This window comes from Tachyglossus aculeatus, chromosome 18 (genome assembly GCF_015852505.1).
Source record: "Tachyglossus aculeatus isolate mTacAcu1 chromosome 18, mTacAcu1.pri, whole genome shotgun sequence".
Classification (NCBI taxonomy): Eukaryota; Metazoa; Chordata; class Mammalia; order Monotremata; family Tachyglossidae; genus Tachyglossus; species Tachyglossus aculeatus.
This window is the reverse complement of record NC_052083.1, coordinates 6,500,889-6,516,405: the sequence shown is the minus strand read 5'-3', so window position 1 is coordinate 6,516,405 and position 15,517 is coordinate 6,500,889. Positions and strand designations below refer to the sequence as shown.

General features: G+C 45.0%; 1 protein-coding gene across 1 annotated transcript in view; it reads left to right on the top strand.

Moving 5' to 3' along the window:
- Positions 1–382: 382 nt before the first annotated feature.
- Positions 383–15,517, top strand: part of LOC119940293 (otoconin-90-like) — a 30,915-nt gene continuing 15,780 nt past the window's right edge. Inside the window, exons 1-13 of the mRNA XM_038760473.1 lie at positions 383–430; positions 1,364–1,444; positions 1,811–1,894; positions 2,553–2,636; positions 2,826–2,909; positions 4,486–4,542; positions 4,639–4,725; positions 4,901–4,996; positions 6,500–6,736; positions 7,171–7,242; positions 7,912–7,983; positions 11,353–11,509; positions 12,124–12,206. Of these exons, the coding sequence (XP_038616401.1) occupies positions 403–430; positions 1,364–1,444; positions 1,811–1,894; positions 2,553–2,636; positions 2,826–2,909; positions 4,486–4,542; positions 4,639–4,725; positions 4,901–4,996; positions 6,500–6,736; positions 7,171–7,242; positions 7,912–7,983; positions 11,353–11,509; positions 12,124–12,206 (1,222 nt within the window). The 5' untranslated portion in view covers positions 383–402. The remainder of the gene's footprint in view (positions 431–1,363; positions 1,445–1,810; positions 1,895–2,552; positions 2,637–2,825; positions 2,910–4,485; positions 4,543–4,638; positions 4,726–4,900; positions 4,997–6,499; positions 6,737–7,170; positions 7,243–7,911; positions 7,984–11,352; positions 11,510–12,123; positions 12,207–15,517) is intronic.

Here is a 15,517-nt window from a genome sequence, read left to right as displayed (position 1 = left end):
GATTTGCCTTCTTTTTGCTTGGGACATAGGTAGGTATTTTACTGGTGAGAGGCGGTCTTTGGCCTTCCATTTTGATGTGGAGGCACATGTGAGACCTTTGGAGAGCTTCATCTCCATCCATCGGTTAGTCGTGGGGTAGATCAAGCACTTATGAAGTGTTAGGGAAGAAAGAGCTATATCAGATCAGATACTGCACCTGTTCTACTTGGGGCTCACATGGGGTATAAAAAAAATCAAAGCATATAACAGCGGGTCAGCAACAGAGTCAACAAGCCAGGAGAAGAGCATTAAGACAAGTAGAGAAACAACTAGTGGAGGGGCTGGGGAGTGAGATTCTGGCATAATGGGAGATTCCATGTGTCCTTTTCAGCCTCTTGCATTCAAGGAGAAACATCAAGGGGAATGGCAGTGCCAGTCCTGGACACAACAGGTGAGTCAACTACTGTGTGCCTCGTTGGCCTTTCATGAAGCATGCTGGGACATCTGCTGGGTGTGCGTGCAGTTGGGATTCTTTGACCCCAGGGCATCATTATCATCATCATCAATGATTTTTACTGAGTGCTTACCGTGTGCAGAACATTGTACAAAGCGCTTGGGAGAGTACCATGTGACAGACTTAGGATAGAGAGAATGACACCCTTCCTTCAAGGCCCTACTGAGAGCTCACCTCCTCCAGGAGGCCTTCCCAGACTGATCCCCTTCCTTCCTCTCCCCCTCGTCCCCCTCTCCATCCCCCCATCTTACCTCCTTCCCTTCCCCACAGCACCTGTATATATATTTGTACATATTTATTACTCTATTTATTTATTTTACTTGTACATATCTATTCTATTTATTTTATTTTGTTAGTATGTTTGGTTTTGTTCTCTGTCTCCCACTTTTAGACTGTGAGCCCACTGTTGGGTAGGGACTGTCTCTATATGTTGCCAATTTGTACTTCCCAAGCGCTTAGTACAGTGCTCTGCACATAGTAAGCACTCAATAAATACGATTGATGATGATGATGATGATGACACACTCCCTGTGAAATCTGCATAGACCAGGCTGCCAACTGTTAGGAGCCAATGCGGAACTTGGTTTTGAGCTCGATGCCTGGGGCATCAGGAAAGGCAAAAGTGGCCTAGTGGAAAAAAAATATGAGGCTAGGATTAAGGAGACCTGAGTTCTAGTCCCAGCTCTGACATTAGCCTGCTGTGTGACTTTGAGCAAGTCACTTCACCTCTTCAAGCCTCAGTTTCCTCCCCTCTAAAGTGGGGATAATGATGAAACAGGGATAATGATGCCTGCCTTTCCCTAAATTCCAGTCACCCCATGATGGAGGTGGCCTCGATCTACAAATCCAAAGTGACATTTCTTTTTCCAGAACTTCCTTCCAGGACAGTGGACCTCTTGGCTGTCAACCTCACCGAGCTCGTGAATGGGATGCTTTCCAGAGCCCTGAAAGGTATCTGGTGGGTGGGGAGGAACTGGGAAGCCATTTAGGGACCCAGCTCTGCCCCACCGGGACAGCCAAGAAGCTGGAAAGGTGAAACTGAAAACAGACACCCATGGGCAACCCCCAGTAATGCTCCACTGGTCCTGTCTCCTGGCATGGGGTTATTTTCCCAGGCTCCTAAAAGGAGAAGGGGCCTTCTCCACTCTTGTCTGTGGCATCCGGTTGACTGTCACTGAGAGAATTGGGTTGGTCTCCCCAGAACGAATACACACTGGACACTCAGGGTCTGAAGGTCAAAAAAATTTCTAGCCTACCCTGTACCAGTTGATTTTCTTTTTCTCCTCTCACTTCTTCATTTTGTTTTGTTTTCCTCAGGGAGCAAAACCTTTTTCTCCTTGCTGAGCGTTACCTCGTACAGTTCATTTGCTTTCCAAAAGCTGTCGGTGGCCGTGTATAATAGTAAGTCACTACACCCCCTTGTTCAGGCAGCTGGCTTATTTATTGAGTGCATACCAAGGGCAGGGCACTGTAATGAGTAATGGTGAGAGCACCACAGAAGCAAGTTTCCTGCCCTCAAGATGCTAACAATTTAATAGGGAAAACTGGTAGGCACACATTATTTACAAATAGTAAGAGCAGGAGCGAGAACAAGGATAGACCAAACAGTAACACAAATGCATCAGGATGAGATAGAATGAATAGGTGAAGATATACTTAAGTATAAGGTTGAAGGGATGAGTGCATAGATTAAATACAGGGGCTAGGGGTTAAGTGAATAGATGATTAAATTTAGGGGCTAAGGATGGCTGTTGGCTTGATGCAACTTAGGGTGGCTTCTTGGAGGAAGTGGGATTTTAGGAGGGCTTTGAATACGAAGAGCACCATGACCTGGTGGAGTTGAAGAGAGAGAGAGAAAATTCCAGGCCCGGGAAAAGACATATGTGAGGAGTCAGAGGTGAGAGCAAAATCCAGTGAGTAGGTGAATTTAGGAGGAACAAAAATGGCAGGCCTGGAAGTAAGCAGGAAAAGAGAAGATATTCAAGATGGGGAAGCTGTTCCCCTTCTTGGATCCTATTTTCCTGACAAACTAACCCCTGTCCACTCTTCCTCTTTGCAGTTTCTACCCAGAAAAGGGTGAACCCAACCCACTTCCCAACCAGATACTGCTACTGCTTAAACAATAAGACCAACGATTTAACAGGTGGGGTGCGAGATGCTCAGCGTGGGGAGCTGGTGCCTGTTTTTGAATTGGTTTTCCTTCAGCTTTCCAATTGATGTTCATTAAGGCCTGTTTGTTTCCGGAAAATACCCCGTGGTCTCTGGATTTCCCAAATGCTTAGTACAGTGCAAGGCACAGCAGAATCTGGCTGACTCACATTTTGTTGTTTAGATTTCACAGCTCTTCTGGTGGACATCATCGGGAACTCCACCAGCTACCTGAAGGAGATTTTCAAATCCACCTCCATTCTCTCAGGTTGGTCTTTCTTAAAGGAAGAACCTCGGCTTTGGCTGAATTAGATATCTAGGAGTCCGTGAGAGCACTGTCACCAGGGATCAGGAAATTTCAATAGTGAGTTTAAAAAGATAATGTTGATTTCCCTCCCCCTTACAAGGGGAGCCCCATGTGGGACAGAAATGTGTCTGATCTAATTATATTTGTATCTACCCCTTTGTTTACCACACAGTAAGCACCTAAATACCCTATCTAGGTGAACAATGATTTAGGCTCGTCAGGAGATGAAAAAATTTATTTTCCACTCATGGAGGGTGAGAGTGAGGGCAGTCAGGTCCCAGTCAGAAGTCTGCTGGGAGCACTTTGTACTTCAAGGATTTGGGGCATCTTTCTTCCATTCTAGAGCTGGTCATATGTGGAGGAAACATATAATAATAATAATGTCATTTATTAAGCACTTACTATGTGCAAAGCACTGTTCTAAGCGCTGGGGAGGTTACAGGGTGATCAGGTTGTCCCACGGGGGGCTCACAGTCTTAATCCCCATTTTACAGATGAGGTAACCGAGGCCCAGAGAAATTAAGTGACTTGCCCAAAGTCACACAGCTGAGAATTGGTGGAGCCGGGATTTGAACCCATGACTTCTGACTCCAAAGCCCTGGCTCTTTCCACTGAGCCACGCTGCTTCTCTGCTTCATCATACTATGAGAATGTGTTCATTGACTTCTCCAGGGAAGGATACCCAGGGATTGGGAGGACTTCAAGGGTGATGCCCAGGGATGATGGTGTCCTGTAATTAAGCTTTATATCAGATAATCTGATTTTTGCCTTGCCTGTCCTTTGTCCAGTGTCAATGCAAAGCTAGACCCTTTTGTGTCTTTCATTTTCAATGACTAGCTTGCCCCAGCCATGGCTCTTGTCAAATCTAGCTCTGTGGCTCACGCATGATGCCACAAAAAGCTTTGCAGAAAATTGGGGATTTAGTAGTTCCCTTGTAGAAACACTCTGTTTGCCTGGAATTGGCATACTTTAGCAAAATGACGCCCATGACATCATCATAGGTTGCTGCATGCCTGTTGTAACGTATGTGACGCTGTTTGCTTTGCATTGTCTGGTAATCACGATACTGCCAGTAGCCACCGTGTCAGTTATATGGAGAAATAGAAAGTGAAACTGTCCAACCTTCCATCTGTTCGGGACCTATGAAAGGCTCTAATCCATTGCTTACCAATTAATCAGTGTTATTGAGCTCCTGCGGAGAGCACTGGACAAAGTGCTTGGGAGAGTTAAGACAAGAGAGTTGGAAGACATGTTCCCTGCCCACAGGGAGCTTGAAAGCTAGATGGGGAGACAGACATTGTTAAAAATTATGGATATGCCATTCTCTCATTCTCTCTGGTTGTCAATGCTTTTGATTGTGGGCCTGACACCATTTTGAAAATGGATTGATCAATCTTGTAATTCTGTTATTCGCCCTCCTCTTCAAATTCTCACAGCATTTTTCTCCTGAAATATCTACTGATGCTTTCATTTCTAGAGAAACATAGAAACTGAAGCTAATCCCAAAGCCATCAGTGTGCATTTGTTTGTCTTTCAGTGAGTCAGAGTAATGAAACCGACTGCATCTATATCTGTGTGATGACAGGAAGCACAGGTAAAACAATGCCTAATTAAGAGAATTGGCTGAACTAAAAATACAACTAAAATTTTCAGGCTTGCTGGCTAATTCTGGAGTGTGATTTCTTTGCAGGAAGAAATCTTTCCGAGTTCTGGGAAATGGTGGAGAAGTCCCCTCTTATTAATTATACGTTTTCCAGTAATACTTCTGGGGCTCTGGGTAAGTTGATGGAATGACCTCTTAAAAAGCTCTCTATGGAGCAAACCCAAGCCTATGGAGTGGTCAACCTGGGCTGAGGGAAGAGGTTTCTGGGTTATTAACAGTCAAGGTGTGGGGGACAATTTCCTTTCAAGCATGTCTCTGGGATGCTTGACCCAACTAACTTGTTTCAAAGATGTAGAATCGATTCTTCCCAGTTTGAAGACCATCCAAGAAGAGAGAGAGAAAATCACTATGGAGGAGTTCCAGCAAAATACCCATATTGGCCAAAGTAAGGAAAGGTCTCCAAAACTGCCTGTTACCCTGGGTTATGATATTTGTTAAATGCTTACTATGTGCCAAGCACTAGGGTAGATACAAGATAATGAAATGAGACACAGTCTCTGTCTCACATTGGGCTCACAGTATAAAAGGGAGGGAGAGCAGGGTTTTTTTTTTCTATTTTCATAGGAGGAAACTGAGACACAGAAAATTTGTGACATGCTCATGTTCACACAGGGCAAGAGTGGAGTCAGGATTGGAACTCAGGTCCTCTCTTTCCACTAGGCCTTGCTACTCTCACTAGGGTGCTTCTGGTTTGCTTTTCTGATGCAATTCACCAGTTGGAATTAGGTCGACTGTCTGGGCCTTGGGGTCATGGGGAAATGAAAAACGCAGCTGGGTGCTAAAATAACCCCTTGAGATGAATTTGCCCTCCTCAGATCATCTGCCAGCTTTGCGAATCCATGTGGAATGGGTTCTATGTCCTATCTGATTATCTTGTGTCTACCCCAGAGCTTAGCACAGGACACTGTGCTTACCAAATCCAACAGTAATCATTATTTTTATCATTATTAGATTGGACACCCAGTTCTGTCCAGCAAGGAGACTGGATGGGGACTAGAATTCTAAACATAAATAACTGAAGTTAGATCAGCACTGTAGCCGATCAATAATACTTTGATTATGTAAAGGTTACGCTTTATTTCTTAAAAAGAACATGTGGTAGTGAGCTCTCACTTGTTCAGGAGGGGAAACTGAGGCCCAGAGAGCCTACAGACACACTTCAAGTCAACCTCAAATCTAGTTTTGGAATCGTGGTTTCCTACATGTTTCCACCAGGCTAATAATAATAATGGTGGTATCTAAGTGCTTACTATGTGCCAAGCTCTGTTCTAAGCGCTGGGGTATCATCATCATCATCAATTGTATTTATTGAGCGCTTGCTGTGTGCAGAGCACTGTACTAAGTGCTTGGGAAGTCCAAGTTGGCAACATATAGAGACAGTCCCTACCCAACAGCGGGCTCACAGTCTAAAAGGGGGGAGACAGAGAACAAAACTAAACATACCAACAAAATAAAATAAATAGAATAGATATGTACAAGTAAAATAAATAAATAAATAGAGTAATAAATATGTACAAACATATATGCATATATACAGGTAGATACAAGGTAATCAGGTTGTCCCATAAGTTTCTTCCTCTCACAGCTGTGGGTTAGGGCTTAATGAGAGAAAGGGGAAAAAAAAAGAATGAATTTATATTCAGTTGATTGGCCAGAAGGGTGAATGCAAGTTACCCTTCAGAATAGTGGATTTACCCAGAAAGCATTGGTAAGCAAAGGACTGCAGGACGATAGTGGTCTCTTATGCCTCAGGGCCCTCCCCAAGGCACTCACACTGCTGTGTTTGCTGTTTTCCGAACTTTCTCCCTTTTGGCTTTGCTACTTGGGTGTGTGAGCTGTGATGTCTTCAATGCTGTTACTGTGATTTCCCCCCGGCCCGTATCGCCAGCCATGCCAGTGGAGGCCCAGGTGACTGCACCACAAGGACCCCAAATGCCCCCCTCGAGGATCCCCCTCCAGGCTCAGACTGCCGGTTTGCAAGGACCTGAAGTGGAAGTGTCGTTCTGGGTGGGAACCAGGCCTTCCCAAGGGCATGAAGCCCCATCCTCGAGAGGGCCCCCCAGGCGCCCATCGCCCAGTGCTGTAAGGACTACTGGGAGACCGCCTTTACCCTCCCCAGCCCCAGGTGAGGCAGATCTTCAACCTTTCACCAATGACAAATGGGAACGGTGCTTTATGCAATGCTTGGCACATAGCAAGCATTTTACAAAATCTCACCCCGTGAGCCCACTGTTGGGTAGGGACTGTCTCTATATGTTGCCAATTTGTACTTCCCAAGCGCTTAGTATAGTGCTGTGCACACAGTAAACGCTCAATAAATACGATTGATGATGATGATTTAAAGGGTGAGATCAGCAACAGACTCACTGCCTGTACCCCCTCTGGACTGTAAGATTGGCGTGGGAAGGGAATGTGACTGTTCTGTTATTTTGCACTCTCCCAAGTGCTTAGTACAGTGCTCTACACACAGTAAGTGCTCAATAAATACAGTTGACTGTCTGACTGACTGGCTGGTAGATTAGATTGACTGATTTGCTTTCTCATTTGTTTCCATTCCAGGAACTTTTGCTCTGAGAGTCCAAACCACCACTGACAGACCCACCAAAGCCCCTGCCCCTCGTCCCCAGTCTGGTAAGGGTGTTCTCTGTGGACGCTGAGATCCTCAGCACTGTTTGAGTGGTTTCTTTCCTGTCTCAATGTTGTTTCTTGTTATGGGTCTATAATCATAATAACGATTATGTTCTTTGAGTGCTTATAAGATGCCGAGAACTGGGATAGTTGCAAGATCATCAGATCGGACACAGTCCCTGTCCCACACGGGGATCGAAGTCCTTCAGAAGGAAGGAGAATGGATTTCTCATGTCCATTTTACAGATATGGAAACTGAAACTTTGAGTGGTTAAATGAATTGTCCAGGGTCACACAACCAGCAAGTGGTAGATCTAGAGTTATAACCCAGGTGTCCCGATGTCAAGTCCCATGCTCTTTTCATTAGGTTACACTGGTTGGAAGGACACATGATTAGTCATCTAGTAATCATGGACAAACTGTAAAGTGCCTTTTCTAGACTATAAGCTCCTTATGGGCAAGGGAACATGTCAACCAACTCTCTACTCTCCCAAGCACTTAGTACAATGCCTGGTGCACAATAAACACTTAATAAATGCAATTGATATTGGTTAAGGAAAGGAGGTGTGAGAAGGTTTGTAAAGTGCCTTCCTTTTGTGGGACTCTCCTTTAGTAGATTCATCGATTAGCCAGAGATTTTCATTTATGTGCATTTTTTATTTCCTACAGAAGGTTTTCCTCCATCGCCTCTGTCTTCCTCAGAGTTCTCACCGCCGCCTTTACCCAAACTGCACCTGGCTTCAAGTAAGTTTCCACCTTTTTGCTTGGTGGGGAGGGTTGTATCTGCCTCTACTATGTCCACTAGAGGAGAATGGATCAGAGATTATTGATTTGCCCCCTTTATTCACCCCTCCCTCAACCCAACAGCACTCATGTCCTTATCTATAATTGATGTATCTATATTAATGTCTATTTCCCCCTCTAGACCACAAGTTCATTCTGGGCAAAGAACATGTCTACCAACTCTTGTATTTTAATTTCCCAAGCACTTAGTACAATGCTTTGCACACAGTAAGCATCAGTTAATACAATTGATTGATAATATATTCTCATCCCAGATTTCCAGGCCCATGTTCTTTCTGCTTAGTCACACTGCCTCCTTTTATTCTGTACTTCCCAGTCATCTAGTACAGTACACTGCACCAACTGGGTGTTCAGGAAATGCTACTTCAGTTACCCTACCATTGAGAAGAAGTGGGGTGAATAGAGCACACGGTCCAGGGAGTCAGAAGGTCATGAGTTCTGCTACCAGCTCAGCTTCTTGTCTGCAGTGTGTCCTTGGGCAAGTCATTTCACTTCTCTGCGCTTGTTACCTTATTTATAAAATGGGGATTGAGACTGTGAGCCCCACATGGGACAGGTACTGTATTCAACCCGATTTGCTTCTATCCACCCCAGAACTTAGAACAATGCCCGGCATATAGTAAGCGCTTAATAAATATCTAATTATTATTATTTTCCCATCTTCCCATTCCCAACCTCTGGGATGCTTTCTGAAAGACTTTGGGGGGACATGTGGATAAACAGGGTGCCCTGGGCCCCAGTCATTCCCATCAATCAATCAATTATATTTATTGGGCACTTACTGTGCGCAGAGCACTGTACTAAGCACTTGGGAGAGAACTGTATGTCAGAGATGGTAGACACATTCCCTGTCCACAAAATCCATCGGCCATCATCCCAGCTGTCAGTCTGAGTCATCTCCTACTTCTTGTTCCTACTGCTCAGTGGAGGAGTGGGGTTCTGATTTTACTTCTGTGGTGAGTCCCTTTAGATGGGAGAGAATTACCAGCAGGTTCTCTTTCAGGCTGGCTGAGCCCGGTTTTCCCGCTATAAGTGGATAGCGACGGTGTCAGCTTCCCGTCAGCATTAGGCAATCCGGACATTTGTCATCAGAGTTGATTAATCCAAATACCACTTGGACAGTCTGACCTCTCATGTAACATAGGATCACTCAAGATGGAAAGAAAATGAGACGTTAAGACACAAAAATGTAATTGCAATGCCAAAAGGAATAATATTTCCAGGAGTTTTTTGCGGATATGAAACAAATTTAAAGCATCCTGACCTAGAGGAAAGAACATGGGCCTAGGAATTAGAGGACCTGGGTTCTGTGCCTGGCTCTGCTATTTGCATGCACTGTGACCTTGGACAAGTCATTTAGCTTCTCTGTGTCTGTCGCCTCATCTGTAAAATCTGAATAGAATACCTCCTGTTCTCCCTCCCTTTCAGAGGGACCCTATTTTTTTTCTCCAATGGTATTTGTTAAGCACTTACTATGTATCCAGCACTGTTCTAAGCACTGGGGTAGGTAAAAGTTAATTAGGTTAGACACAGTCCATGACCCGCCTAAGGTCACCCAAGCAAACAATTGAGAGGTCCAGAATTAGAACCCAGGTTCTCTGACTCCCAACTTTGTGCTCTTTCCAATAGGTCATGCTGTTTCTGAGGACTAAGTGTAATCTGCTCACACTCTCCTCTAGTCTTAGAATAATGCTCGACACATACCACTTAACACACTATTATTATTGTTACTCTTGTTATTATTATTATTATTATGCCATGGTTGAGGTGAAGAAGAAAAGGACAAAACAGGGATGCAGAATCTCTCTCCTCACTAAGCTTTCACTTGCCACCTAGTGAGCATGTAACACCCCCACTTAGCTCAGCATCTAGCAGGTTTTAGTGAGTGAGGTGAGCAATAGCTTCACTCTGCATATTGCTACCTTATTTAAAAATCATTTTTCACAATACACTGAGAGGGGTTTCCTCTTTTTTTGCCATTTAGGCCAAGTCCAGGTTCTTAGAGGAGCAGCGTGGCTCAGTGGATAAGAGCCCGGGCTTCGGAGTCAGAGGTCATGGGTTCAACTCCCGGCTCCGCCAACTGTCAGCTGTGTGACTTTGGGCAAGTCACATCACTTCTCTGTGTCTCAGTTCCCTCATCTGTAAAATGGGGATTAAGACTGTGAGCCCCCTGTGGGACAACCTGATCACCTTGTAACCTCCCCAGTGCTTAGAACAGTGCTTTGCACATAGTAAGTGCTTAATAAATGCCATCATTATTATTATTATTGAATAATATAATAATAATAATACTATTAATAGTAACAAGGTATTCAGTCAGTTACCATGTGTCAAGCACTGGGGCATGTGTCAAGCACTGGGGCCAGATAAAATACAATCAGATCACACTCGATCCACGCCCTTCGTGGGGCTCACAGTCTGAGGGAGAGAGAGCAAGTTATTTTATTCTCACTAGTACAGGTGAGGAAACTGAGGCAGAGAGAAATTGTGACTTGCCTAAGGTAGCACAGCAGGCAAGTTGTAGAGCTGAGCTTAGAATCTAAGCCTCCTAACTCCCAGCCAGTGCTCTTTCCACAGAGCCACCCTGAAAGATCTGGGCCACTAGTGACCACAGTTTCTGAATGAGGAAGCATGTAGGACATCATGTAAAATGGACAGGTCCAGGAGAAATTCTGGAAATGACTGGCTAATGTGGGCAAGGACAAAGACTACAGAGGTTACTGAGGTGTCTACCCTGGCAACCACTTGCCGGTCCATGTTACTTTGGCACAATGCTGTTGTCACAGTGGCTATAAATGATTTTTGTTCTTAAGATTATTGCATGCACTTTTTTAAATGGTATTTGTTAAGCCCTTACTATATTCCAGGCACTGTACCAAGTGCTGGGGTAGACACAAGGTAATCATGTTGGACACAGTCCATGTCCCATGTGGGGCTCACACTATTAATCCCCATTTTACAGGCGAGGTAACCGAAGCCCAGCGAAGTGATTTGCCCAAGGTCACACAGCAGACTAGTGGCGGAGCCAGGATTAGAACCCAAGTCCTTCTGACTCCCAGTCCCAGGATCTATCCACTAGACCCTTGGCAATGTGCTATGCCCCTTCACCTCTCTTGCTTCAGGATTTTCCCACCAGCCACACCCAAGAGAATCCAATAGTGTATCGAGCAACTTACTCCCAGTAGGAACGTTCCACAGCATAGGGGAGGAAGGTGGTTACAAATTAAGAACAGGACACTGTGTGTGTGGATATAGATGTGTTTCACAAGTCTGGCCATGTGCCAGGCCAGAACTGTGGGTGTCTTCCAGGATGCCCGCAGCTGATCGTGAAAGAAAGAGCCGTGACCTCAACCCCTCTCACTGGCAGTGCTCCCAAGATAAACCCGTGTGTAATGGAGCTGTGTCGGTTCTTCCAAAAGTGTCTCTGCGTGGGCCCAGTGAGATATTCAACAAAAGATGCTGTGAGGTAACTGTAATAGTAACGAATGGTAATTAGGGTATTAGTTAAGCACTCATTATACACCACACACTGTTCTAAGCACTGGGGTAGATACAAAGTAATCAGGTTGGGCGCAGTCCCCGTCCCACGTGGGGCTCACAGTCCTAATCCTCATTTAACAGGCGAGGTAACTGAGGCCCAGAGAAGTTGTGACTTGCCCAGGGTCACACAGCAGACGAATGGTGGAGCCAGAATTAGAACCCATGTCCTCTGACTCCCAAGCCCCCTGCTCTCGCTGCTTCAACTTTAAGCCCCATTCTAGTCCCCTGACAACATGACAAGGAATGGCCTTTTTGTGTAGCCAAAATGGTGGGTCTGTGGTTGTGTTATTGGCCTTTTCATACACACACACACACACACACACACACACACACACACACACACACACTCTTTTTCTCTCTCTCTCTCATTCACTCACTCAAACAGGCTAATTTCACTGTCAGTGGTGTCTTTGAACACAAAGGACAATGAAACACATCTATATCCATATATGGGTATATGTAACTATAGAAAAATGTTTGCCTGTAAACTCTCGGCTGAATGAAGCTCTGTTTCTCTCCCCACTTCGAGGAAATGTTTAGGTTCTGTGTGGAGCGCTACTCCTGGTTCTTGAAAAATGCAACCTTCATCTGCCAGAGCGTGAAAAGAACGTCTGACTCCCACAGTAAGTACTTCCTGGTAATGTCCAAAGGGAATACATCATGGCCTACTGGAAAGAGCATGGACTTGGGAGCCAGAGGATCTGAGTTTTAATCCTGGCTCTATTCCTTATCTGCTGTGTGACCTTGGGCAAGTCACTTAACTTCTCTGTGCCTCAGTTACTTCATCTTTAAAATGGAGATTATGATTGTGAGCCCCTTGTAGACTGTGAGCCCATTGTTGGGTTGGGACCGTCTCTATATGTTGCCGACTTGTACTTCCCAAGTGCTTAGTACAGTGCCGTGCACATGGTAAGAACTCAGTAAATATGATTAAATGAATGAATGACTGACAGAGACTGTGTCCAACCTGATTAACATGTATTTACCCCAGTGCTTGGCACATAGTAAGCACTTAACAAATACAATAATGATTATTATTGTTAAGTGCTGTGGGGCTGAGGGAAGGGAAGGGGTGAATAAAAGGTGCAAATCCAAATGCAAGGGTGATATAGAAGGGAGTGGGAGAGGAGGAAATGAGGGCTTCCCTCAGAGTCTTCATGGAATCACATCTGAGGTCTGAGAGTGGTCAGCTGTGTTCAGCACGAAGTATTGTCTTTCGATGTGTAATGTCAAGCTTCAGTCTGATTACTGCTCCCTGGAATGAGTGGTCAACATTTTGCTCTTCTCCTCCCTCTCCCTTCCCTATCCAGCCTCATTGACCAAAGTCACCTCCCCGAGAAAAGTCTCATGGACAAGGAAACTCCATGGAACTGTGAAAGGCAGGGCAGGGAATATGTCTACCAACTCTGTTGGACTCTCCCAAGAGCTCAGTATAGTGCTGTGTGCACAGTAAGCGCTCAATAATTACAACTGATTGGTTGGTGAATAGACTGATACGTTGGTGAGGAACTCTGGGTGTCAGAACCACCATCATCTGTTAGATTGTAAGCTCCTTGAGGGCAGGGTCTGACTCGCTCACTCTCAAGTGGTTAGTGAACCTGTTCAATGATAACTATTGAATGATTGGCTATTGTCAGCAGTGAGTATTTACTGAATGCTCAGCACACTGGGGCCATATTTGCCGAGACTAAAGGAATCTTCCTCGACCCACCATGTGTTAGCACCACATTTCTGAAAATGGCTTTGGGGTGAGACTAAGGTGCCAATCCCTCCCCTGCCACTCTGTCTGAGAGGTTCCATTCAAAGGCAGAATGTGAACAGAAGGGTTTCTGCCAAAGCCAGTGAAATGTGTTTCTTATTACTACTGACCCTCTCAGTGCAGTCTGTTTGTTCCAACAATAGCAAAAACCACCAGAATCACTGAATGTGCCATCTTTATTGATGCCCCTTCTGAGTGTGTCTTTTCTCTTATTCTTGCAGCTTTGAAGCAAAAATGTCTCGCAAGTATCTGCAAATCAGTATAAAGCCTTGAGGACAGACTGAATGGAGGGAAGAATCTGAATCTCTGAGATTTGCCCGCCCTATTTTCCCCAGCCTCCAGGACAGAGATAGTATGAGTTTGTTGTCGCCCGGGGTTTTGTAATCCACTTTGTTCAGTTTCAGGGTTTGTTTGGTTTCAGGGGCTGATGTAAGTGATGTAGCAAGGAGCATTGAATGAAATAATTCCTAAAGCATGTGTTTCCAGTTCTTCAGGGCCAAGTGCGTGAAGCGTGGAAAGCAATATTTCTAAGTCAGTTTATCACCAATCTGTTCAGAAATTCGAAATGAAAAAACTCAACTGCCGCCTTCCTCCCCTCTCCCCGCATCTTGAGGTTACAATCAAGAGAGTTTCTCTGTAGTCGACCCCAATCCCAGAATCCACTGGAGAATAATGATAGTAAATAATAATGGCAATTGTTAAGAACTTACTATGTGCCAAAAACTGTTATAAGTGCTGGGGTAATAATAATAATAATGATGGCATTCATTAAGTGCTTACTATGTGTAAAGCACTGTTCTAAGCGCTGGGGAAGTTACAAGGTGATCAGGTTATCCCACGGGGGGCTCACAGTCTTCATCCCCATTTTACAGATGAGGGAACTGTGGCACAGAGAAGTGAAGTGACTTGCCCAAAATCACACAGCTGACAATTGGCGGAGTTGGGATTCAAACCCATGACCCCTGAATCCAGAGTTTAGGCTCTTTCCACTGAGCCACACGGGTAGTCCAAATTAATCCGGTTGGACACAGTCCCTGCCCCACATGGGGCTCAAACTCTTACTCCCCATTTTCCAAATGAGGTAACTGAGGCCCAGAGAAGTTAAGTGGCTTGCCCAAGGTCACACAGCAGGCATATGAAGGAGCAGGGATTAGAACTCAGGTCCTTCTGACTCTCAGACCCCAGTCAGTTGTATTTACTGAGCTCTTTATGTAAAGCACTGTACTAAGCGCTTGGGAGAGTACAATGTCACAAGAAAAGAGACACATTCCTGCCCATAACAAGCTTACAGTTTGGGGTGACTTGCTCAAAGTCAACCAACGGGTCAGCGGCCGTGTGGGTACTAGAATTTGGATCTCCTGACTCCCAGGATCTTAAGTCTCCCAACCTCAATCCTGGGAGTTTAGTGTCCCTCACTCCCTCAACCCGCCCTTTACTAAAAAAAAAATGGTGGAAAAGAACTGAATACCATTAATAATAATAATGATGATGGTATTTGCTAAGGACTTTCTATGTGCAAAGCGCTGGGGGGATACCAGGTGATCAGGTTGTCCCATGTGGGGCTCACAGTCTTAATCCCCATTTTACAGATGAGTTGAGTTGTAGACTCCTGTGTCGTCCTGATTTTTCTCTAAACCTACATCCTGAGTACCTAGAAAACCCTGGGTTGGAGCCTGTGGAAAAAAAAAAAGTGGTCCACTTGAGAAGTAGGAGGTCCACATATTATTGCTTCTCTGGACTCCCTCAGAGGCTTTTGGTCACCCAGGACTCGCAATGGAGAGCCTCCACGATAACCCAGTCAGCTACAGGGCACACTAAATTCTCAATAAATACCATCGATGGATGGATTAATTATCATTGGTCACTGGAACCCTGGGTCTAATCTGAACTGGGAGCCTCAGCCTGGATAGAGACTCAATGAGATTATTGAAAAGCAAAGAGTCTTTGGCCCCCAGAAGTAGGTCTTGGTAATGCTCTGCATGAGGCTTTTGAGCTTCATAACACTGGGGCCCCAAAGCACCTATTAAACTGTATTAAACCCATCCTGAGATTAGAGAAATCAACAGTTTTCCAACTGGAGAGGCTGCCAGGCCACATCAGTCTCATTCCTCTTTCATCGCTGAGCACTTCCTCTGAAAACTGAGGTCAGTAGCCAGACGAACCCAAGACTTTAGG